Consider the following 26,083-nt stretch of genomic DNA (forward strand, 5'->3'; position numbering starts at 1 on the left):
GGAAGTCGTCACTCGCTGAGGGACAGAGCCCACGCTGCGCACCCGGCAGCAGGCTAGCAATGGCGATGGGCGGAGGCGGCGGTGGCGGCAGTGGCAGCGGCTTTCCGGAGCCGGAGGACTCGGTACTGTTCCGGCGCGGCACTGGCGAGGTGAGGTTGAGGCCCCGCTGTCGCCGACCAGCCCCCGCGCTCCTTCCCCGGCCAGTCCGCTCACTGTGTCCGCATGTTTCTACTTCTTTCCCCACTTGGGAGCCTCAGCCTCAAGCTCCTTCTTCGCCCAGTTTGGGCTCCTTCATGACTTTGAGCGCTGCCGCTACTTGATTGTACCCTGGCTGTCCAGCCCCTAGCTCTGAGAAGGGGTGGGATGTCTGTAGGGACAGGCCAGGGCGAAGCAGGGAAACTAGTTAGGAGTTTATTGAAATGATCCAGTTGTTAGCCGTGAAGAGCAAAACCACTTGCATTCTGGATATATTTTGAAATCGGAGGCAACAGGTTGTGCACGTGGATACAATAATAGAGGCTTGAGAGAGGAAAGTGAAGAATAACTCCAAGACTGTTCTGAAGAACTGCAAAGATTAAGTTGTCTTTTACTAAGATGGGGAAGACTACAGGTACAGCAGGTTTATAAGGGGGTAAGATTAGAACTCATTCTTTAAAAAAAAATTTTTTTTTTTAGCTTTTGTATTGGGGTATAGCCGATTAACAATGTTGTGGAAGTTTAGAACTCCTTCTTGAGTGAAATGCGGTTGGAGTGAGTTCAAGAGTCGGAGAGGAGAAATTCAAGGCAACACATATAAGCAAGTATTTCAGGTTTTATTGTGGGTACTGGAAGAGAGGAAATCAGATGGAGAGGGAGTGAGATAAAGAGGATTCTTAATTGGTTTTTTATTTTGAAGATGGTAACAATGTTTCAGCATGTTTGTGGGCTGATAGGAAAGATCCAATAAGGACGATATAATTGTTGTTTCAGAAGAAAGAAGAGGATTGTGGCAGCAATGTTCTAGAGTAGGTAGGAGGGAATGGAATATTGTTAGAAATATTGTTAGAAATATTGACAGTTCAGTTATATGGGTACAGATTTGTGTGGATGGGCAGATATAGTGGCAGGAGATTATGAAAATTCTGTTTTGATTGTTGCTATTCTCTCAGTAAAAGAAGCAAGTCTTCAGTAGTGAGGAGGGAGCAGGGGTCAGGTGTTGGAGGTTTGGGAAGAGAGAAGGTAGGAAGTGAGCCTCTAGGAGAGTGGGTGAGTGTTGGATTAAATGTAGTGGAATTGTTGCTAGGCAATATTCAAGGCCTACTTCAGATTTGTGGTTATGAGTTTAAAAGAGACTAGATAGCATGATTGTGTCTTTCGTTAGCTAAATTCAAATCCAGGTGTGTGAGGGCAGACAAAGTCAATGAATAGTATAAGTTAATAGGGTTATAGTTTTAACCTAGTATGAAGTGAGGAGGCCAGTGCAGAGAATTACCTTCTTGACTGATGGTGGACTCTGAGTTGGCTAAGAAAGAAAGTGAGGACATTAGGATGGTGAGAGACAGTTTAAAAAGTGGGAAGATCACAGTTTTACCCGGCCCAGTGAGGTGAGATGATTGTCATCATCAACCTTCTGGGAGTAAGTTGTAGAGCCTGACGGGTGGTAGCTGGAGAATAGGACTCTTAGTTGAGTTTATGGAGAGGTTGTAGTTAATGATTATATTAAAGACCAGAGAAGTGGGTAGCTGAGACTGGGCACTCTAAAAGATCATTGGTAGCGAAGCATTTAAAGAACTAACAAGGATAGGGTATTGGAAGGATCATGTACACGGGTTTTTAAGTAACCAAAACTTATGACAAGAGTAGTGTTGGAGAGAGTACTGGGATATAAACCTCAGGGAATGAAGCAGGGTGACCCAGGAGGCTGTAGGTGATTGCTGTGAGAAGGGATAGTGGACAGTAAGTAGAGTTTGGTGACAGAGTTTTCAAACCTGGGAGTTTTAGGGAGGAAGAATCATCTGGAAGTGGAGGTGAGGAACAAGGAAGATTCCTTCCCACCTCTGGCACACTGATTTGAGAGATATGGAGACGACATTTCATTTTGAAATGCCTGTAGGGACAGAGGTGGGCTACTGTTGATGACTGAGGAACAAATAAAAAGGCAGTTCTGATGGTCTGTTCTCTGTGCTATTTCTGGGTAACAAGTCACCCAAAACTTAGTGGCTTGGAACAATAGTCATTATTTCTCATAATTTCTGTGGGGCAGGAGCCTGTGAAGGTCTTAGTGGGCGGTTCTCCTGCAGACCTTTCATGTGTTTGCATGCACATCGGTGTCAGAGCTACAGTAGCTGGTGACTGAGCCGCTAGGGACCGACAAGCCATCTCTTTTCTTCATGTTTTCCCAGCTTCTCCGTGTACTACCAGTGTGTGGGAGGATTTGAATTTCTTTATACCCCTCTGTAGTTCTTCCCTTTCATACCGCCTCGTGCCCTGTCCCCAGACAACTGCTGACCCACTTTTTGTCACCCTTGTTTAGTCTGCATTTTCTAGAATTTTACAAACATGGAATCTTTTTTTTTAATATGGCATCTTTTATTCAGCATAATTTGCGTTCCATCCATTTATGTATCAGTTATTCATTCCTTTTCATTGCTGTAGGATCCTGTTGCATAAATGTGCTACAGTTTATTCATTCGCTTGTCCATGAATATTTGGGTCGCTTTCAGTTTGCAACTTAAAAATAGAAACACCATAAATATTAGTGTAAAAGACTTTGTATGAGCATATGCTTTTATTTCTCTTTGGCGAATTCCTGGGTCATGGAGTAGATATATTTTAATTCTTTTTTTTTTTTTTTCCTTTTGGCTCAGCTCCGAGGCTTTTGGGCTCTTAGTTCACCTACCAGGGAATGAACCCAGGCCCTTAGCAGTAAGAGCAGGAGTCCTAACTACTGTTTATTAAATTGTTTAGTTTTTATTCTTCAGGAACCCCATTTACTCATAGGCTAAATATTTTTTGCCAGTTACCACTTTATTTTCCTTTCTTTCTTCTTTCCTTTCTTTTCATCTGTTCCTTGGTACCCGTTAGATTTTTCAGTCAAGTATCTTCTTCTTTGGGTACCTTGTAGTCAGCATTACTTTTTCTTCCTTTTCTTTCTTGATTTTGTTTAACTTCTGATTTGACTCCTTATTGCCTTCGTTTCTCATCTGAGTTTTTAGAAATTTTGATTGTGTTTTTTTTTCCATATTGCAAATGCTTGTTTGACAATTTAATTTCAGATGGCTATTGCATTTTCTGTTTGTGATTGTTGGTTGAGAATTTTTATCACCTAAAATATTTCTTCTTATAATAGCTTTGTATGGGTATCTTGGTGGTTCATTTTGAAATTTCTTGTAACAGTTGAAATGTGATGAGTTTGGGCTGCTGTGTATTTGTGTCTTTTAAGTGCTCACTTCTTTTTTTTTTTCTTTTTTTTTCCCCTCCCCCAAGTGCTCACTTCTAATGATGGAGTGGAGTATGACTTTCTTTTATTTAGTAGTACCTTTTGTATTGGCAGAATTGACATATCATCTGCTTCAAGGAACATCTCCCATTCCAAGGGCAGCATAACCTAAGACAAGTCAATTACTTGTTTGTGGTTACTTTCCTTATCTGCAAAATGATTTAATATTAAAAAAAATGTATATTTATTTATATTTGGCTGTGCTGGGTCTTCCGTGCTGCTCTGGCTTTAGTTGCAGAGAGCGGGGGCTACTCTACGTGCTATGCGAGGGCTTCTCATTGCAGTGGCTTGTTGCGGAATGCAGGCTCCAAGGCATGAGGGCTTTAGTAGTTGCAGCTCCCAGACTCTAGAACACGGGCTCAATAGTTGCGACACACAGGCTTAGTTGCTCTTGAGGCATGTGGGATCTTCCTCAATCAGGGGTCGAACCCATGTCTCCTGGATTGGCAGGTGGATTCTTTACCACTGAGGCCACTGGAAAAGCCGGACTTAATGATTTTTTTTTTCCTTTTTTTTTCCTTTTATTTTTATTAGTTGGAGGCTAATTACTTTACAATATTGTAGTGGTTTTTGCCATACATTGACATGAATCAGCCATGGATTTACATGTATTTCCCATCCTGATCTCCCCTCCCACCTCCCCCGACTTAATGATTTTTAAGTACTTTTTATCATAGAGCAAGATTAATAGTTTTATACCAGAACCTATTTCTCTGTGTATTGTGGATAGTAACAAGAAAATGAGACATTCATTTTACATCTAAATGAGTTTTATATCCAGCCTCTTTGGAACTCATCAGTTGACTAATACTGTATAAAATCCAACACACTAATTGATGGTGTTTTGTAACCTGTCTTCCCTTCACCAACACTATGTATTCAAACTTACCTTCAACTCCTCTATAGCATGGAAATTATTCTAGTTGGACTTGTTGCCTCACTGACCTGTCAGAGTGTTTATTTTTATTTTTGAAAGTGAAGTAAAAGTGAAAGTCACTCAGTCCTGTCCTACTCTTTGCAACCCCTTGGAATTCTTCAGGCCAGAATGCTGAAGTGGGTAGCCTTTCCCTTCTCCAGGGGATCTTCCCAACCCAGGGATCAAACCCAGGCCTCCCACATTGCAGACAGATTCTTTACCAGCTGAGCCATGAGAGTTTTTAATTGTGGTTTATTTATTTATTTAAATTGTGGTTTAAAAAAAAAGACTATTGTCATCTTAATTACTTTTAAGCATACACTTCAGTGTGTTTGTGTGTGCTCACTCAGTTGTGTCCGACTCTTTGCGACCCCATGGACTTTTCCAGGCAAGAATACTGCAGAGGGTTGCCATTTCCTACTCCAGGGGATTTTCCCAACCTGGGGATGGAACATGTGTCTCTGCATCTCCCACATTAGCAGGGATATTCATTACCTCTGTGCCATCTGAGAAGCCTGTACATTTACAGTAGTGTTAAATATATTCATATTGTAGTGCAGTAGATCTCCAAAACTTTTTAATCTTGCAGAACTGAAACTCTACCCATTAAACACTTATTTATTACTTCCTCCTCTTTTAAACCCTGAGGTAACTGCCATTCAGCTTTCTGTTTCTATGACTTTGACTTCTTAGGTCCCTCATATGAGTGGAATCATACAATCAGTGTGTTTATTTTTGCTTCCATGCTTTTTTTGACTCGTGGTTGTCCTTAGAGTGCTTGGTAGTTTCTTTTCTATCTATCTAAATCCTTTTAGTTTTTATTTCCTAGCCTTTTTCCCCCATGATCATCCACCATATGTTACTTTCCTCTTTTTAATTGAGGTGTAATTGACATACAACATTATATGAATTTTAGTTATACTGCTTAATGAATACAAATGTATACATATTTCAGAATGATCACAATAAGTCTAGTTAATATCTGTTACCATCAGTTCAGTTCAGTTGCTCAGTTGTGTCCGATTCTTTGTGACGCCATGGACTGCAGCACGCCAGGCTTACCTGTCCATCACCAACTCCCAGAGCTTACTCAAAATCATGTTCATCGAGTCGGTGATGCCATCCAGCCAGCTCATCCTCTGTCGTCCCCTCCTCCTCCCACCTTCAGTCTTTCCCAGCTTCAGGATCTTTTCCAATGAGTCAGTTCTTCACATCAGGTGGCCAAAATATTGGAGATTTAGCTTTAGTATCAGTACTTCCAATGAATATTCAGGACTGATATCCTTTAGGATTGACTGGTTGGATCTCCTTGCAGTCCAAGGGACTCTCGAGAGTCTTCTCCAACACTACAGTTCAAAAGTATCAGTTCTTCAGTGCTCAGCTTTCTTTATAGTCCAACTCTTACATCCATACATGACAACCGGAAGAACCATAGCTTTGACTAGATGGACCTTTGTTGGCAAAGTAATGTCTCTGCTTTTTAATATGCTGTCTAGGTTGATCATAGCTCTTCTTCCAAGGAGCAAATCTCTTTTAATTTTATGGCTGCATTCACCATCTGCAGTGATTTTGGAGCCCCCCAAAATAAAGTCTCTCACTGTTTCCCCATCTATTTCCCATGAAGCGATGGGACTGGATGTCATGATCTTAGTTTTCTGAATGTTGAGTTTTAAGCCAACTTTTTCACTCTCCACTTTCACTTTCATCAAGAGGCTTTTTAGTTCTTCGCTTTCTGCCATAAGAGTGGTGTCATCTGTGTATCTGAGGTTATTGATATTTCTCCCAGCAATCTTGATTCCAGCTTGTGCTTCATCCATTTCACATTTCGCATGGTGTACTCTGCATATAGGTTAAATAAGCAGGGTGATAATATTCAGCTTTGATGTACTCATTTGCTTATTTGGAACCAGGCTGTTGTTTCATGTCCTGTTCTAACTGTTGCTTCTTGATCTGCATACAGGTTTCTCAGGAGGCAGGTCAGGTGGTCTGGTATTCCCAACTCTTTAGAAGAATTTTCCAGTTTGTTGTGATCCACACAGTCAAAGGCTTTGGCATAGTCAATAAAGCAGAAATAGATGTTTTTCTGAAACTCTCTTGCTTTTTTGATGATCCAACGGATGTTGACAATTTGATCCCTGGTTTCCCTGTCTTTTCCAAATCCAGCCTGAACATCTGGAAGTTCACGGTTCATGTACTGTTGAAACCTGGCTTGGAGAATTTTGAGCATTACTTTGCTAGTGTGTGAGATGAGTGCAATTGTGCGGTAGTCTGAGCATTCTTTGGCATTGCCTTTCTTTGGGATTGGAAAACTGACCTTTTCCAGTCCTGTGGCCACTGCTGAGTTTTCCAAATTTGCTGGCATATTGAGTGCAGCATTTTCATAGCATCATCTTTTAGGATTTGAAATAGCTCAACTGGAATTCCATCACCTCCACTAGCTTTGTTCATAGTGATGCTTCCTAAGGCCCACTTGACTTCATATTCCAGGATGTCTGGCTCTAGGTGAGTGATCACACCATCATGATATATCTAGGTTGTGTAGATCTTTTTTGAACAGTTCTTCTGTGTATTCTTGCCACCTCTTCTTAGTATCTTCTGCTTCTGTTAGGTCCATACCATTTCTGTCCTTTATTGAGCCCATCTTTGCATGAAATGTTCCTTTGGTATCTCTAATTTTCTTGAAGAGATCTCTAGTCTTTCCCATTCAATTGTTTTTCTCTATTTCTTTGTGTTAATCACTGCAGAAGGCTTTCTTATCTCCTTGCTTTTCTTTGGAACTGCATTCAAATGGGTATATCTTTCCTTACATCTGTCACCATGCATGGTTACAATTGTCTTTTTCCTGGTGTTGAGATTTTTAATCTTTGTATTTTGAAATATGTGGTACAGTGTTATTAACTGTAGTCAGCATGCTGCATGTTACACCCCCATGACTGACTGACTTTATAACTGGAGGTTGGTATATTTTGACTCCCTGTGCCCATTTCAACCCCTCCCCCAACTCCTCCACCCTTGTCCCTGGAAACTGCTAGTCTGTTCCTTGATTCTGTGAGGTTGGGCTTTTTGTTGTTTGGTTGTTTTGTTTTTGTTTCTAAATTCCACATAAAAGTGAGACCACATGGTATGTATCTGTCTTACTCATTTCACTTAGTGTAATGCCCTCAAGGATCATTCATGTAGTCTCCAAATAACAAGATTTCATTCTTTCTTATGGCTAAATAATATTCTATTGTATATGAACAGGTATCCCCTGCTTTTTTAAGTTGACTTTCTGCCACTTTGCTTTCATAAAAGACCTACATTAATACTTGTTTTCATTAACTGAAAGAAATCCAGAGAGGATTTTCGCTTTTATGGAAAAAAAAAAAAGTGAAAAGTAAAACTGACACTCAGTGTTGTGTTTTGCAGCAAGGCATGCTAGAGGCCGCCTGCAGCCCAGGTAGTGAGCGTGGCGCCGCCAAGCTCCTTCCCCAGGAGCCACACTCAGCATCAAGGCAGCGTAGCTTTGAACTGTGCCTGTGAGCATCTGTGCTTTATCCTCATTGTTTTTTTTTAATCCATTGGCAAGTTATATTCTAACATAATTGATTCTTTGCATTATTCTATCTCCATTTATAAAAGATTTCATAAGAATACTCTCAGGTTTTTCAGGTAGTGGGGAAAACCTGTATACATTTTCTTTTTTCATTCTCCTATTGTTGGACACTTAGGTTATTTCCATATCTTGTCTTTTGTAAATAATAATGTAATGAATGTGGGGAGTGCATAAATCTTTTCAAGTTAGTGTTTTTGTTTTCTGTGGATAAATTCCTTTAGTGGAATTTGCTGGATCATGTGGTAGTTCTGTTTTTTGAGGAACCTTCATACTATTTTCCGAAGTGGCTGTGCCAGTTTACATTCCCACCAGCAGTGTACCACTGTCCTTTATGTCTCCATCCTTATCAACACTTGTTACCTTTCTTTTTAATGTGAATATATTTTATTTTATTTTTTCAAATTTATTTTTAATCGGAGGATAATTGCTTTACAATGTTGTGTTGGTTTCTGCTGTACAACAGAGTGAATCAGCCACAAGCACACATCTGTCCGCTCCCTTTAAGCCTCCTCCCCGCCCCTTACTGCCTTTTTGGTAATAGCCATTCTAGCAGGTGTGAGGTGATGTATCACTGTGGTTTTGATTTGCACCTGTCTATCACCAACTCCCGGAGTTTACTCAGACCCATGTCCATCGAGTCGGTGATGCCATCCAGCCATCTCATCCTCTGTCATCCCCTTCTCCTCCTGCCCCCAATCCCTCCCAACACCAGGGTCTTTTCCAGTGAGTCAACTCTTCCCATGAGGTAGCCAAAGTACTGGAGTTTCAGCTTCAGCATCAGTCCTTCCAATGAACACCCAGGACTGATCTCCTTTAGGATTGACTGATTGGATCTCCTTGCAGTCCAAGGGACTCTCAAGAGTCTTCTCCAACACCACAGTTCAAAAGCATCAATTCTTTGGCGCTCAGCTTTCTTCACAGTCCAACTCTCACATCCATACATGACCACTGGAAAAACCATAGCCTTGATCAGACAGACCTTTGTTGGCAAAGTAATGTCTCTGCTTTTTAATATGCTATCTAGGTTGGTCATAACTTTCCTTCCAAGGAGTAAGCGTCTTTTAATTTCATGGCTGCAGTCACCATCTGCAGTGATTTTGGAGCCCAACAAAATAAAGTCTGACACTGTTTCCATTGTTTCCCCATCTATTTGCCGTGAAGTGATGGGACCGGATGGCATGATCTTAGTTTTCTGAATGTTGAGATTTAAGCCAACTTTTTCACTCTCCTCTTTCACTTTCATCAAGAGGCTTTTTAGCTCCTCTTCACTTTCTGCCATAAGGGTGGTGTCATCTGCATATCTGAGGTTATTGATATTTCTCCCAGCAATCTTGATTCCAGCTTGTGCTTCCTCCAGCCCAGCGTTTCTCATGATGTACTCTGCATATAAGTTAAATAAGCAGGCCTGGTGTGCTGTGATTCATGGGGTCACAAAGAGTCGGACATGACTGAGCAACTGAACTGAACTGAATGATTGGTGACGTTGAGCATCTTTCCATGTACCTGGTGGCCTTCTGTATGTCTTTGGATGTACCCATTCCTGCATACGTTATTATAAGTAATACCTAAAATAATGTAAACAGTGAAGTGAGTCCCCTGTAGGTAGCATATAGATGTTTGGGTTTTTTTTAATCCGTTCAACTAGTCTGTCTTTTGATTGAAGAATTTAGTTCATTTACATTTTAAGTAATTGTTGCATAGGTTACTTACTGCCGTTGTGTGAAACTTCTTCTGGAGGTCTCATAGTTCTTCTGTTTCCTTCTTTCCTCTCCCTTTGTGGTTTGATCATTTTATCTAATGGTATGTTTAGATGTTTTTCTCTTTATCTTTTGAGTATTTCCTATAGATTTTTGATTTTTGCTTTGTGGTTACCACGAGTCTTACATATAATAACTTACATTTACAATCATCTATTTTAAGTTGATAATGAGTTGAGTTTGAACTCATTCTAGAGCTCTGCACTTTTATTCCCCTCCACATTGTGCCTTTGATGTCACTTTTTACATTAAGCTTCATTCTGAGAGTACAATCAGCTTGAGCCAGACAGAGAGAGGGGGTGAAAATGTTGCATCCGGCAGCCTCTGAGCATCTCCATAGATCCCTGATATGCACCAAACTAGAAGCCTTCTCCTCAAGCCTAATTTTCTGGACAAGCAAATAGGCCTGTTTCACAGAAAGACTGAGGTGTGTTCCAGTCTGTTATTGGTGCCGTCCCCTGGGGGCGGCAGCCCGCCGAGGACCATTTCTTTGACTGATGGTCCTGTGGGACCCAAGAACATGAGCCCACCCGGGGCTGCAGCTGAAGAAACCAGTGCAGCGGACGTAGATGATGAGGACGTCAGACGTGAGGACGTCAGACGTGAGGACGTCAGACGGACGGACGTCGCCCGTGGGAGACAACTGGTGCTGTGGAGAGCAGCAGAGGGCCCTTGCCGGCTGGAGTGGGGCAGATAGCATAAAGACGGTACTCCTCGCCTCTGATCTCAGTGTCCTAGCCGGTCACCAGATGGATGATAAATTAAATGCCTGGGCTTGCCAGGCGGGGCTCTCAGTAAAGAACCGGCCTGCCAGTGCAGGAGAAGTAAGTCTTGGGTTCTACCCCTGGGTCAGGAAGATCCCCTGAGGAGGGCATGGCAATCCACTCCAGTATTCTTGCCTGGAGAATCCCATGGTCAGAGCAGCCAGGCGGGCCACGGTCCATAGGGTTACTCAGAGTGGGACAGGACTGAAGCAGCTTTGCCGGCGTGTGTATCCTGCAGGCCGTCACTTTATAGATAAGCAAGTGAGCCTCTTACAGGAAGGCTGGGCGCCTCTTGGTCAGCTGCTTCCGCACTGGTATTATGGGGAAGGAGGGGTTCCAAGCATGGGAACCCTTTCAGAGCCATTCCTCAGTTCTGTTCCTTTGTGTGACTTGTAGACAAACATCCCCTTGTTTTATTGTTGTTGTTTTTTAATAGTGACCCATTTTATTTATTTTAATTTAATTTATTAATTTAATTAATTAAATAAAATTTATTTGGGTCTTCGTTGCTGCACGAGGGCTTTCTCTGGTTGCAGGGCGTGGCCTTCTCATTGCACGCGCCCTGGTTGTGGAGCAGGCCTTCGGGCGCACAGGTTTCTGTAGCTGTGGTTCCCGGGCTCTGGCGCGCAAGCTCAGTACTTGTGGCACACAGGCTTAGTTGCCCCGCGGCCTGTCGGGTCTTCCCGGAGCAGGGATTGAACCCATGTCCCCTGCATTGGCAGGTGGATTCTTACCCACCATCCTCATACCCATACCATACCATACCACCAGGGACGTGACGTCCCCTTTTGTTTTTTAAGTTAGATGTTTTGGTGACTCATCTGTCAGTTACTGGTCTTAAAACTTGAGGTACCTAATTTGGGGTTCAGACCTTTTCCTCCTCAGGAAGAAGATGCAGGTTTTGTGTTTCCTCCTGATTGTGGGTCGCACGACAGGAGTAGAGTTTATGGCAAAATTCTTTCTCAGCCTCTCCTTCCCACTTTTGAATTAAAATGCTTCTTCTTTGACTTAACTTTTTTTTTTTTTTTTTTTGGTAACTAACCTTTTTTTTTTTTTTTTTATTAGTTGGAGGCTAATTACTTCACATTTCAGTGGGTTTTGTCATACATTGATATGAATCAGCCATAGAGTTACACGTATTCCTGACTTCACATTTTAATATTTTATTGTATTTGTTTTATATCATTCTTTTGTTTTGTGTGACAATATGTCTTACATCCCTGATCAGACCATCTCTCCTGAGAACATGATTTCATGTACCTCTCAGTGAAAAGTGCTTAGTATATGGTGGGTGCTCAAAAATATTTCTTTTTGGATTGGATTAAATTCAAATAAAAAGAAATAGCTTAATTATTTAGGTATTTTCTTGATTACTTAATATCACTGCCTTTTAAAATTAAAATTAATTGATAAATCACTATTAATGGTTTTTATCTTTAAACATTTTGAGAATTCTTTTTTTGGATACTCTAGACACATTGTAAGATCAAGAGGAAAAAATATTCTTTGGAACACAGAGTCAGTGGTTAGAACAGCCTTCCCATAGTCTGGATACAGCTGAGCGGATGGCCAGATGTTTTCCCATTCTGCCAAACTGAACCCCTTCATCTGCTCTTTGAAAAGACTGAAACATGGGTTACCCCTGAACAGATCCACTTGTGGTTGGTGGATAGGAATTACATTGTAAAGTATTTACTTCATGGCACTTCTAGAACATTTACTTGTGTCTGGCTTTGGGGGTAATGTCACATAATCTCTAAGCAAATAGGCTTCTTGTGATTTATTTAGGTTCTAAAATACCCCTTTTTAGTGTAACATTATGTATGGATTAAGATAACTCTTGTTCCTCAGACACATTTTTGGTGAAACACAACCAAACATGAATTATTTTTATTCTTTACCTTTCCCAGAGTGATGATTCTGACATTTGGGATGATACAGCATTGATAAAAGCATATGATAAAGCTGTGGCTTCATTTAAGGTATGAAATGTTTGTTTATTCTTTTCCTTATTTCCTCATGTATACTCATTTGGGAAGAAACTGACAACATACACTAAAGTGTTACAGTGCATATTACTCAGTTCTAATTTTGAAGATTAAAAGATAACATAAATTAATTATCTTCCTTCAGAAGTTGGTAACCTGACTGTATGTCATCTCTTTAACAGAGGCAATTTAAATAGTTTTCAAACATTATTTTGAATATGTTTGTACTATATCAAACTATTGAGGTCTTCTATTTCAGATTAGTGGAAGGACAGTCTGAATTATACTTTTAAAATATTTAACGAGCCCTTATTGAAATAATATTGATGATAAATAGCCATAGTGCAGTAATGAATACTTGCAGGGTGTTTAAAGCACAGTTCCACGTGCTTTACATACATTAAATTAATTTAATCCTCCCCAAATCCTATGAGGTATCAAGTGTTCCTAATGGTGATAAATGTCAAGAAAATACACAGTTCATTTGCAGGGTGAAGCCTGTTTTTTGCAACCCAAACAAGACTTTTACACAGTTGTCCAATATGATCATTTTCTGTGCTGTCTGAGGTGCTGAGTCTCATTGAGCACCTTGCCTGGCCCGTCAGTAGTCCAGGCACAGAGCATACAGTCCTACAGAGCATGAAGGGTGGAGTCTGCTTCCTTTCCTAGTCACTCCTGCAGCATGAGGGAAAGAGGAGATCTGCATGTCATCCTTGATGCTGAACTCTCAATTTATCAATATCATGCTTTCCAACATACATTTAGACTAGAAATATACCAATCAGAGTTACCAAGAGAGTGCTATGAAATGCAGAGCCAAATAGGGCTGAATGTGGGATGGGATGGTGGTATTGAAGGGGGAAGTAGACTGAGGAAAAGAACTGATGTGGGCAAAGAACTGATGTGGGGTAAGTGTGAAGGTCTGAAATTGGCGGTCAGAAATACTGAACTAAGGAGAAAAGCCAGAACTAGATAATAGTTTTGGAAATTTGTTAGCATAGTAAGTATAATTGAAGTAATAGGAATAGATGATCCTAAGCAGGTAAAGATGGCAGTTCTTATTGGGAATGCCCAAGTTTAGAACTTAATGAGAGACGTAATAAAAGTCATTAGGGCTCTGCATTGCTATGTCATCAAAAATGGCCATGACTATCAAGAAGAAAAATGATTGGCAGAGTATAATATTACGGAAAGGCTGAGAGTGAGGAGACTTGCTTGAAAGGGTCCTTAGAGCTGGTGATCAGTATATGATATCTTCAAGAGCAGTTTCTGTAGCCCGTGGGATGGTGACAGCCTCTCTGAGGTGGTAGGGCCTGGAGACCAGTTTATAGTGGCTGAGTTACGTTGTGACTTTTTGATAATATATCACTCTGTAACACATACATTTCTATTCACATTTTCATAGCACGCTCTGAAGAACGGTGACATTTCCGAAGCCTCAGAAAAACCCAAAGGCACACCTAAAAGAAAATCTGCTAAGAAGAATAAAAGCCAAAGAAAGAACACCACAACTCCTTCACAGCAGGTTATTTTAAAACCATAAGATTTAACTTCTAAGAATTTCTTGTTACTGTCCTTATTAAATAGTGTAAAATATCTTTAATTAAATGATTAGTACAGTGTTTTCCATTGACATGTAATCATAAAATTTCTGAAGCACCTCAACTTTTTGTTTAGGAACATGCATGTTAGTAAAAGCATAAGGAATTAGGAGGAAATGACACATGCTAAATTCAGGACAGTGTCCACTGTATGTTGGGGCGGCGGGGAGGAAGGTGGTGCTGCCTGGGAGGGGTACCCCAGGGCTCACCCTCAGTGGACGGTGTTTGACTTTCCTAGAACTGAGAGAGGTGTCCTCCTCTTCCTTCAGACTCCTAAAACTCTTAATACCCAGGGACTAAATATTCTGGGCAGAGTCACTACTTCTGTTTAAACAGTCAGCCTCGAAGGTAATTATTTTGGTGTCTCACAAGGGGGAAGGAGCTGACGTGTGAGGAGAACTTGCCACGTGCTGGGCCAGGATACTGGGCACGTGACACGCTTCCCATCCTCCCTGTTCTTCACAGCACGCGTGTGAGGCAGATCATAGCACAGCCGCGTAACATAGGAAAACACGGCTCAGAGTGATTAAGAAACGTGTCCGTGATTATATAAATGGCGGAATGATGTGGTATTTCTATTAGAATTCAAATTTCTGTGTTTTGGGCCCCAAATCTTTTTCTCTATAACATTCTGCCTCCCAGAACAGTTAACTGGAGACTCCCACTCCACCCCCAACTCCACCCCACTCAAACAAGATTACAGTTTACTTTTTTGTAAGAAATGTGTTTGTGTGTCTTTTGTTTCTTTTACAGTGGAAAGTTGGTGACGAATGTTGTGCCATTTGGTCAGAAGACGGATGCATTTACCCAGCTACTATCGCTTCAATTGATTTTAAGAGAGAAACCTGTGTTGTGGTTTACACTGGATACGGAAATAGAGAGGAGCAAAATCTGTCTGATCTACTTTCCCCAACCTCTGAAGTAGCTAATATAGAGCAAAATGCTCAGGAGGTAAGGATAAAAAAAATTAGAGTTCTTAGATGTAGAGGCTAGAGGAGAAACTAAATAGTATAACTGATTGTCAGTTTGATCCACTGAAGCTTTAAATTTTTCTCAATGATGCCTTTATAACAAAAATACGTATATTTCTTTCTCTTAAAAGAATGAAAATGAAAGTCAAATTTCAACAGATGAAAGTGAGAACTCCTCCAGGTCTCCTCCAAATAAACCAAATAATATTAGGTCGAGAGCTGCTCCATGGAATTCTTTTCTGCCTCCACCACCCCATATGCCAGGATCAGGCCTGGGACCAGGAAAGGTAAACTTCTATCCAGAAAAGGTTTCCCAGGACATGGTTACCAGTATTGGAACCTTCAGCCCCTGCATTAAGTGAATTGTAGTTTTTCTCATTAAACTGTTTGGGTGTGGTGTTTTTTTTTTTTTTTTTTTGGCTGTGGTATGCAGCTCACAGGATCTTAGTTCCCTGACCAGGGGTTGAACCTGGACCACCAGAGTTTCCCTCATGAAACTTTTGTAGCTTTCTACAGATGTTGTAAATAGATACCTAGAATTCTCTGAAAAGGAAATAAGATAGAAATGCCTTTCCCAGCAATTTTTATCAAGTATTAGATGTTAGAGTAATAATTTAGCAAACTTAAGTTTGAAAATATTTTATCATCAGCTGGATGTTGTGCTGTAGTTCCCTATGACAGTTGTATAAGGTATATAAAAATTGGAAGAGAACCCAATATTTACATCTGGTACAGGTGAAATCCAAAGAAGCTCCCAGATTGTTTTGTAGAGTAAAATGTAAATACTGTTTTTATTTATGGTTTTTTTGGTTATCAGTAACAAATGAAAAAGGTTTTTACCTTTGGTTATGTTATGGAATCCAAATCCCTTTCCAGTTGTTTTGTTAAAACATTGATCTCTTCAAGCAATGGTAATAACTAAATATTTTTTTTTAAATCAAGCATGACATTAAAACTTTTTCTTAGGGTTTCCTGTTGAGAGCTCCTTATTGAAACTTGTGTTATATTACCTTTTTCAGAATGATCAGACCTCTTAATTTATATATATAAAATGCTTTGTTGGTCTCAGGGGCTGATTTCCTTGTTAAGGAAGAGGCTTATAGTTTATAATATGTATTTTTATAATACATACTCTTAAGTTAGCATATGTAACTAAACGGACATCCAATAGATTATACAGTTTATGAAATTGTGGGAGATATGGTCTTATATGATTGAAATGCCTTGCTGAATATTTGATCTCTTATTTACTAGGTAATGAAAAATTTTCCTTACTTTGCTTTTTTTCCCTGTCTATATAGAAAGGAAATGAAAAAAAGCTAAATTTGTGAGTCTAGGGATTTCTCTGTCTGTCCAGCAGTTAAGAGTCTGTGTTTCCAACGCAGATAGTGAGGGTTAGCTCTCTTGTCAGGGAACTGAGATTTTACGTGCTGTACAGCGTGGCCCCCCTCCCCTTCCCCCCGCCGAAAAAAGAGTCTGTGTGATGTCAGCATTTGGTATGTGAGATTCTGTCTAACCTTTTTGATGTGAATAATATAGATGTTATTCTGGGCAGCTATTTTGAATCTTTGGACGTTGGGGTTTTGGTTTTTTGTGTTTTGGGTTTTTGTTTTTGTTTGCTTTTTACATTTTAAAACTGGTAAATAAATCTTCCTTTGAAATATTCTTTATAGTCAGGTCTAAAATTCAGTGGCCCGCCGCCGCCGCCGCCGCCACCACCACCGCATTTCCTGTCATGCTGGCTGCCTCCATTTCCTTCTGGACCACCAGTAAGTGCAGAAGAGTTCGGATTAAACTTTACTTTCATACAGAGTTTGGGATTTAGCCAGAACACAGGTAGTTTGGAAATGTCATTGTATACCATCCCTGTGGCCAGGTTCTGATGGGTAAAAGTTGAGGCTAAACCTTCGGGTTTTTCTTTTTAATGAGCTTCTGCTTCGCAGACTCAGTGCTCTTAGAGCCCCAGCTCTGAGTCCTGTTGTGTGTGCTTCCTTCCTGGCAGAAGTGTCTCATTCTAAGGGAGGTAGCTCCTATCTAGAAGGATTTAATGACACCATGCTTAGGGATCAGTGTTTTACCTTTCAAGGCATGTAGACTGTGGATATCTAATGGTAGACTTTTAAATATCAATAATAGGTGAAATACAAAGACAGTTAGTTGTTTTGGCAGACTGTATTGGTGTGGGGGTGGTGTAGATGTTCTAGCCAGAACCTTTACTTGAAATGCTATGTGGATGATTTTTGAGGAAAGTCATAGAAGTATCTATCCTTGATTTTTTTACCTATCGATTCATAATGGAATAGATAAATAGGTCTAATGAATGCAAAATGTTTAAATATTTTATGGGACCTGTTGTCTTTTGGTTCTTGTTCAGTTTAACTTTATTGGTCTTTTGTTGTTATTCATTACTAGTTAGCTTTCTCCAAATCCCACATTTTTTTTTTTAACTCCTAAAAACCTCTCACCACCTTAGATAAGATCAGCCTAACAAATCTGAAAAATTAACTGTGAAAAGTGAAAGTGATGTCACTCAGTCATGTCCGACTCTTTGCGACCCCACGGACTGTAGCCTACCAGGCTTCTCCGTCCATGGGGTTTTCCGGGCACGTGTACTGGAGTGGGGTCCCATTTCCTTCTCCACCAGATTTTTTTTTAAAAATTTAACCAAGAGATGACATGGGATGTCAGGAAAGATACAGCTAACTTCAGCATTCTGTACATAAAATAGATGACCGTACTTTGTGTTTTTGTCTACTGACTTTAAAGTATATCTTTCTGTTTCCAGATGATTCCGCCACCACCTCCCATATGTCCGGATGCTCTGGATGATGCTGATGCTTTGGGAAGTATGTTAATCTCTTGGTACATGAGTGGTTATCATACTGGTTATTACATGGTAAGTGATCACTCAGCATCTTCCCTGACAGTCACTTTGTGGTTTTGTGACTTCGTTTTGCTTGTAACTAAAAAGTGGTTTCTTTGTTAGGTAGAGTCTTAGAGTTAAAAACTATAGGCATACCTCAGTGAAGCAAGACATATGACTCTTCTGGTTTCCTAGTACATATAAAAATTACGTTTACATTATACTGTATTCTAGAATGTATGTAATAGCACGATGTCTTAAAAACAGTGTACAGACCTTAAAGTACGTTATTGCTAAAAAATGCTAACTGCTATCTGACAACACAGTTGCCACAAAACCTTCAGTTTGTTTGAACAGTATAGCTATTTAAAGCTGCAGGGAGCAAAGGTTTGATCCCTGGTTGGTGAACTAAGATTGTGCATGCAACAAGGTGCAGCCACACACAGAAAAATAGCGAAATTTGCTTTTATTCATCAGTTCTTTGGGGACCAGTTTCACTAAACTTAGTGACCTTTTACTTCAACTGTATTCTAACTTCCCTAGTTAGTTATCACATCGTTTCCTTCTCCCCTTTAAAGACAGACTTCTTTAAAAAGTTACCTCTAGTTGTCCTCTTTACTTCCTTACCTCCCATTGTCTCTTCAGGCCTATCGGGTAGACATGTGTCTTCCCCACTGTATTCAGATTTTCACCTCCATGGTCAGTTCTCTGCTTTATCTCTCTTTCCTCTCAGGAACATTTTAATATATTTGACTGCACTTTTTTCTACAGCCTTCAATAACATGTTGTAGTCTACCAGTCCTAAGTCTTCCTTCTTGGCAGCTCCTTCCAGACTCCATAGACAGCCCCGTGTGAGATTCCTCATGCCCAAATTATAGCCCCCTTCTCTAACTATAAACTCACTAGGTGACCTCATCTACTCCAGGACTTAAAATGCCATGTTTGTATTGTTAATTTCTCAGATGTCTAGTTCTGAACTATCCAGCTGGCTGTTTTCCCCCACCACCTGGCTGGCTGTTAGGGGCACCTCAAACACATCTCACCAGAACCACACTTCCGTGTTCTGGGACTTCCACACCCCCAATTCAGGGGGCTACATCCCACACACAGCAATTAAGAGTTCACATGCCACAGCTGAGATCCCTCATGCCACAATGAAGACCCAGTACAGCCAAATAAATAAGCATGTTTTTTTAAAAAATAGCAGTGTTCTAACGTGTTAGACTATATTTGATTTGAAGGATGACAGATGAAAATTAGAGTTGATGAAATGCGTACAGTGAGTTAACTGTGCTCAAATATTCATATTTCACATACTTGATTGAACTGTTGTTAAAACCTAGCAGATTTTCAGTAGACTTTGTTGTTGCTTGTTTTATAAATACTTTAAAAAGTCTGTATTTATTTGGCTCTGTTGGGTCTTAGTGGCAGCATGCAGGGTCTTCGGTTGCGGTGCACGGACTCTCCAGGTTGTGGTGTGTAGGCTCAGTAACTGCACAGCCTGCAGGCTTCAGTAGCTGCAGCTCACAGGCTTCGTTGCTCCTCGCCAGGGGAGATCTTAGTTTCCAGACCAGGGATTGAACCTGTGTCCCTGTATTGCAAGGTGAATTCTTAACAACTAGACCACCAGGGAAGTCCCCAGCAGACTGAACACTGGTCCTGATCCGCAAACTGCAGCTGTTTCTGTTTCTTTCACAGTTCAAGCAACAGTTCCTGGGAAGGTAGCCTTGTCTGATATATTTGCCACAAATTCAGTACTAGGATTAGCTTGTTGCAGAGAAAATGATCTTTACTTTTAGAGGCATTACTTGTATATCTGTATAAATTAAAATATAAATATAGGTTCATATTCAGAAACAAAGAAATTCACATTTCCTAGGTCTTACATTTTTTTCTCTTGGAAATTTTTACCATTAAAAAGAAGAAGCTACTATTCATTGTCATGTTTTCCAATGGCTTACATGTTTTCCAATGGCTTAGAGACTGTTGCCTTCAGCTTGCAATTCTTAACTATTGCTCCACAGAAGCATACATGTTTGACAATTTTTCCATTGCTAACCTGTTCCCATAAGAGCAACAGAGGGTTTGGGTCTAGCTCTTAACTATACCTTTTTCTTTTTCTAGAAATCCTAACAGAATGCAAATAAATAAGGGTAATATTATTAAAATAACATAGGCTCTAACTTTGGTGCTTATTACTAACAAATCACTTTAAAATACATCTTATGGCCTCAAAGATAGAGATGAGTAGTGAAATAGAAAGTGTATATGTGTAGGGGAAGGTAGAGGTTCACTGAAGCCAGAAGACAGGAGTAGGACTCTGCTAGGTGAGACCAGGAAAAATAGTAAATATTTCAGTCTTAACTTGTGAAATGTTTCTGTCTAGTGCCAAAATATTTTAATGGTTTTAATAAATGAGTATGACACATTGTATGTATATTTTAGACTTCGTGACATCTTGAGACATCTTTAGACTTAGTGAAAGAAGGAAATTGTTTACTTTAAAGCACATTTGAGAGACTTCCCCAGAGGTCCTATGGTTAAGACTTCTCCTTCCAATGCAGGGGGTGCAGGTTTGATCCTTGGTGGGGGAGCTAAGTTTCCACATGCCTAGGGGCCAAAAAAACAAAACAAAAACAGAAGCAATATTGTAACAATTTCAATAAAGTCTTTAAAAACGGTCCACATCAAAAAAAAAAAAAAGCCTTAAAAACACATTTGAAGGCTATAAGCTTATTTTCTGATGATATTTTATTAAAGAGAATTAGTGAAATATCTTATGTGAAACAATGTTTACTTCTATATAAAATGTGTATTCTGTTCTTCTAAATTCCTTTATTTTCCTTACAGGGTTTCAAACAAAGTCGAAAAGAAGGAAGGCACTCACATTTCAATTAAGGAGTAAGTCTGCCATCATTTTAAAAGAGAATCTTACTTTTATATGAATTTTATAGTTTGTGAAAAATATATGTTTGAAAATTGTTGAAAAGTAAAAAAGTTAATGTAAAACAATATTAAAGACATTTTGATGCAAAACTGTTTGATAAAAGGTAGATCTATATCCCCTCTAGAATCCTCATGATGTCAAAGTATCTTTTCAGCAAATGTTGTCAGTTGGTGGTGTGGAAAGGAAAACATACCTTTACAATAAAGAGATCCTTAAGGGACTTCCCTGGTGGTCCAGTGGTTAAGAATCCACCTTCCAATGCAGGGGATATGGGTTCAGCCCCTGGTCAGCAAACTAAGATTCCCGCATGCCACAGGGCAGCTAAGCCCTGAGACCCAACGTGGCCAAAAATAAGTAAATAAATTTTAAAAAAAATTCTTTTTTGAAGAGAGATCCTTAGAATCAGAGACGAAACTTTGTATTACTATAGACAATCAGACTTGCTTTTTGATTTGTGATACAGTATAGGATCAGTTTAGTTCAGTTGCTCAGTAGTGTCTGACCCTTTGTGACCCATGGACTGCAGTACACCAGGTTTCCCTGTCCATCACCAACTCCCGGAGCTTGCTCAAACTCATGTCCATCAAGTCGGTGATGCCTTCCAACCATCTCATCCTCTGTCGTCCCCTTCTCATCCTGCCTTCAATCTTCCCCAACATCAGAGTCTTTTCCAGTGAGTCAGTTCTTTGCATCAGGCGGCCAGAGTATTAGCACTTCAGCATCAGTCCTTCTAGTGAATATTCAGGATTGATTTCCTTCAGGATTGACTGGTTTGATCTCCTTGCAGTCTTGAGAGTCCAAGACTCTCAAGAGTCTTCTCCAACACCATAGTTCAAAAGCATCAGTTCTTCGGCACTCGGCCTTCTGCTTCTGTTAGGTCCATACTGTTTCTGTCTTTTATTGTACCCATCTTTGCATGAAATGTTCCCTTGGTATCTCTGATTTTCTTGAAGAGATCTTTAGTTTTTCCCATTCTATTGTTTTCCTCTGTTTCTTTGCATTGATCACTTAAGAAGGCTTTCTTATCTCTCCTTGCTATTCTTTGGAACTCTGCATTCAGATGGGTGTATCTTTTCTCCTTTGCCTTTCACTTCTCTTTTCTCACCTGTTTATAGGGCGTCCTGAGACAACCGTTTTGCCTTTATTTTACACTTTTGGTCCATATTCATCTATATTTTGATGTTTGTCATCTGTATTTTGTGAGAGTGTGTGTGTGTGTGTATCCCCATTTAACATCACATTTTTATTTTATTTTATTTTATTTTTTTATTAGTTGGAGGCTAATTACTTCACAACATTTCAGTGGGTTTTGTCATACATTGATATGAATCAGCCATAGATTTACACGTATTCCCCATCCCGATCCCCCCTCCCACCTCCCTCTCCACCCGATTCCTCTGGGTCTTCCCAGTGTACCAGGCCCGAGCACTTAACATCACATTTTTAATGTTTTGATACATTCTCTCTGTTAGATTGCTTGTATGTTACATCACTGTTCCTTTAGTTTGGTAACCTTTGGCGTCTTGATAACATTAGTAAATATGTTCTTTTACATAGTGCTTGATTCTCTTCTGTCTTAGCCTTAAGGTAACTTTCTATGCTGTGACTCTTAGTAAAGATTATGGGCATTATGCTTCTTGGTGGATATTTCTATGTTACCTTGAAAAGCAAATTTCAAAAACCATCTTTTCCAAATCGATGCATTCCTGGGAGGGGTATTTTTAAAATAATATAAATCCTCACACTGAACTGTATAGTTGCCTATATTTCATTCTTCGATTAAAGTTGTTTTTATTTAATTAAAGTTCTTTAGCTAAGTGCTAAGTCTAAAAAGGTGAACAGAAAGATTAGGCAAGGAGTGAACTGGGTTGACGTGTTCCAGTCAGAGAACATATAAACTGGAGCATTAGGATAGCGTGTTTCAAGGCCTAAGTTAGCCCAGGTGATGCCACTGTCTCTAATGCTACTCAGCTTTCTTACGCGTTCTCCATCTGTGTTACTTCCCCTCTTCTGTTTTCTGCTTATTTCTGTTACATAGCTTTTCACTGTATATTATCTTTATTTATGTGTTTGTTTTTCCTCCATCATTAGAGATAAGGCACTAGACCCCATTCTCCATCATGTCTTCAGTATCTGGCAGTGTTTTGAAGTCTAGGATGGGCTTAGAGTATAGACTGGATGGAATGTCAGAGAGAGAAAGTAGTAAATGGAAGTGAGATTTCGGAGTTTTTTCAGGTCAGATCTTTTACCCATCATGAAAGGTTAGGCATCAGTTCTGTTTCTTTCGTGTTTTTCTTGGCTGTGCTGGGTTTATTGCTGCATGCAGGCTTTCTCTAGTTATGGCAAGCAGAGGCCACTCTTCACTGCCATGCGCAGACTTCTCATTGCGGCGACTTACCTTGTTGGGATGTATGGGCCCTAGAGCTTACAGGCTCAGTAGTTGTGGCCCACGGGCTTAGTTGCTCTGCAGCACATGGGGTCTTTCCAGACCAGGGATCAAACCCGTATTCCCTGAATTGGAAGGCGGACTCTTCTGTGACTTTATTTGTCTGTTTGGGCTGCATCGGGCCTTAGTGGTGTGTGGGCTCAGTTGTTGCGCCGTGTGGGCTTAGCACATGGGGTCTGAGTTCCCTGACCAGGGATGGAACTCACGTCCCCTGCGTTGGAAGGCTGATTCTTAACCACTGGACCACCAGGGAAATCCTCATTTTAATAATTTTGAACTTACTCTCTCTGTCGATTTTGTTCTCTTTGCTTTTATGGACAGAAAAATGAAAAGGTCTGAATTTTCAACTGTGATCAAAAAAAGCTTACAGAAAGAAAAAGATTACAAGGATGGTGTCTCTAGACTTCGGTTAACACTTCTTGAAAGATAATCCGATATTTCGGACAACAGAATAAAAATACTGAAGGATGGTGTAATAGTGATGTTTATTTCACTGCTAATGATTTATTTCATCATCCTTTTCGGGGATTCCATCCTTTCATGTTCTTATTTTTAGTCTTTTTTTTTTTTTAAAGCACAGCTCGAGGTCATTGGTTAATGTGTTATGTGTTGCTCCATAACAAACGATCCTAAAATTTAGCACCTTGAAACAGCAGATATTTATTTATTTATCTCTAGTTTCTGTGGGTCAGAAATGCAAGGGCAACTGAGGTGGGTGGTTCTCCTAAGACTGCAAGTCCTCAGGCTCAAGGCAATAATCATCTCAGGGTTCTACTGGGGCTGGAGCGTCTGCTTCAAGCCCACCCACATGGTTGTTGTCAGGAGGCTCTCTTGCTCTTTGGGACTCTCCACAGGCAGCCTGAGAGTCCTCACAAGCAGATAGTTGGCTTCTCCAGAGCGAGTGATCCAGTACTGAGTGAGCAGCACCCCATACACTTTATGACTCAATCTCTGAATCACACACCATCGCTTTCACCTTTTTCTGTCCTTTTGAAGAAGTGCAGCCCACAGCCAACGGGAAGGGATTAGACAAGGGCAGGTATCACTGGGGACTCTCTTGAAGGCTGGCTACCACAGTGAATTAAATCCTGAGATGAAGACTAACAGAATGTTTCAAGTAAGGGATAATAAAATCACTATATTGCAGATTTATGAAAGAGTCCAGTAGAGTTACAGCTTAACTGCAAGATAGTTTTTTTTTTTAATAAATTAAAATTTTTTATTTATTTTATTTTATTTATTTATTTTTTTAATCTTTGTTCTTTGGCAGATTGCTCAGAGTGAGTCCTGAATCCTTATAAATAGTTAGAACTGCTTGAATAAGAAACTCAAAAATGGGAATTCCCTGGTGGTCCAGTGATTAGGATTTGGTCCTTTCACTGCTGTGGTTGGGTTTAGTCCCTAATCAGGGAACTAAGATAAGACTCAGCCAATAAAAAAAGAAAGAAAAACAAACACAAAAATGAAAATTGGACTCAGATGATATATTCAGGATTGATTTGCACTCTCTGCATTTCATAGAAGTTTTAAAAAATATCTTCCTATCTGTTAGTTATTAAAATGGATATTTCAGGGCCCATAAATTTTTCTCCGAAAATTTAGTTGATTCTGTAGAATTCTTATTTTCTGGATATTCCAAATTTCAAAATTGTTTTTAATTCTAAGAAATTTTTAATAAATTTTAATTTTAGGTAGGTAGGTTTAATTTCTAGTTTTATTGTTACTGTAATTGTAGAATGTCATTTGTGTTGGTCTAATTACTGTTCTTTTTAACACAGAAGTTTGATCATTATTTTTAATATGTCTTAAGTTCTGTTAGGACAAATCAAATACCAGTGGTCCTTAAGAATTTTTTTAAAGAATACTCTTGTCTATTTATTCCTTCAAATGAATCTCACAGTTTGTCTAAATACCTCACTGTCCCATAAAGATCAAAATTAGTATTACATTGTCTTTTACATTAGCACATTTTTATTCTAGCTTTATTTACTTTACTTTGATGAAGGTGTTGCTGTTTTCTCTCTTCTTCATGATTTTATATGAAAATAGGTTTTGTTTAGATTCATGATTGTATTTAGGTTTTTTATCTTTCAGATTCAGATGCAGCTCTCTCCCAAGGAGATGGTATTTTAATGTGCCCTGGTTGAAGTGAACAAATGTTTCATCATTTTCTTCATGCACAGTTGGATGGGTGCATGTCATCTGCATTTCCCCTTGTTGCATGTGATTCATGCTTAAATAAACAGATATTTTAAGGGAATAATCAGTTTGAATAACTGAACAACGGAAATATGATTAAAAGAAATTCAAAGTCACATACAGTGCAGAAAGTCAATCTGTCAAAATTGTAACTGAGCCCATTTGTATATTGTAATTTTCTTAGTAAGTATGTTAAGCTTTTTATTAATGCCTTTAAAAATAAATAACTTTTTAAAAAAAGACTTGACTATCTGAATGCTTTTCTTTGGAGTACATATGGTAGGTTGGAGCCTATGGAAAGATGTAAACAGAACTACATAGGCTTTTTTGGGTAAAGGATAGTATTGTAAAGATACAACCAGTTGTAAAACACTGTTGCTGACAACCCAAGGTTAGGGCAGGAGGCCTGTCTGAAGTGGAATGTCAGAGGACCGGGCCTGGCTGCTTGGGAACTAAGCCTGTGTTCTGTTGCGTGGAAATCATACTGTCATTCTCCGGCAGCACTTGTCTTGTCTGTCTGCCTCCTCCACACCTTCCTCACACACACTGCCTGACATG

The 26,083-nt window shown here is 39.7% G+C and overlaps 1 protein-coding gene across 3 annotated transcripts; it reads left to right on the plus strand.

The window, feature by feature from the left end:
- Positions 1-25,767, plus strand: LOC133046688 (survival motor neuron protein). Of its 3 annotated transcripts, none has more exons than XM_061129609.1 (9): positions 1-149; positions 12,421-12,492; positions 13,904-14,023; positions 14,853-15,050; positions 15,202-15,357; positions 16,744-16,839; positions 17,856-17,966; positions 20,784-20,834; positions 25,421-25,767. In XM_061129609.1, exons 1-8 carry the CDS (start codon positions 60-62, stop codon positions 20,829-20,831), a joined length of 891 nt encoding a protein of 296 aa, XP_060985592.1. In that variant the 5' UTR covers positions 1-59; the 3' UTR covers positions 20,832-20,834; positions 25,421-25,767. The 3 variants fall into 3 exon arrangements, with proteins under 3 accessions (XP_060985592.1, XP_060985591.1, XP_060985590.1); XM_061129608.1 differs by lacking the exon at positions 1-149 and adding an exon at positions 9,669-10,570 and having other exon boundaries at positions 25,405-25,767; XM_061129607.1 differs by lacking the exon at positions 1-149 and adding an exon at positions 9,987-10,570.
- Positions 25,768-26,083: the final 316 nt, after the last annotated feature.

The sequence above is a fragment of the Dama dama genome, chromosome 25, assembly GCF_033118175.1.
Source record: "Dama dama isolate Ldn47 chromosome 25, ASM3311817v1, whole genome shotgun sequence".
In the NCBI taxonomy this organism is placed as follows: Eukaryota; Metazoa; Chordata; class Mammalia; order Artiodactyla; family Cervidae; genus Dama; species Dama dama.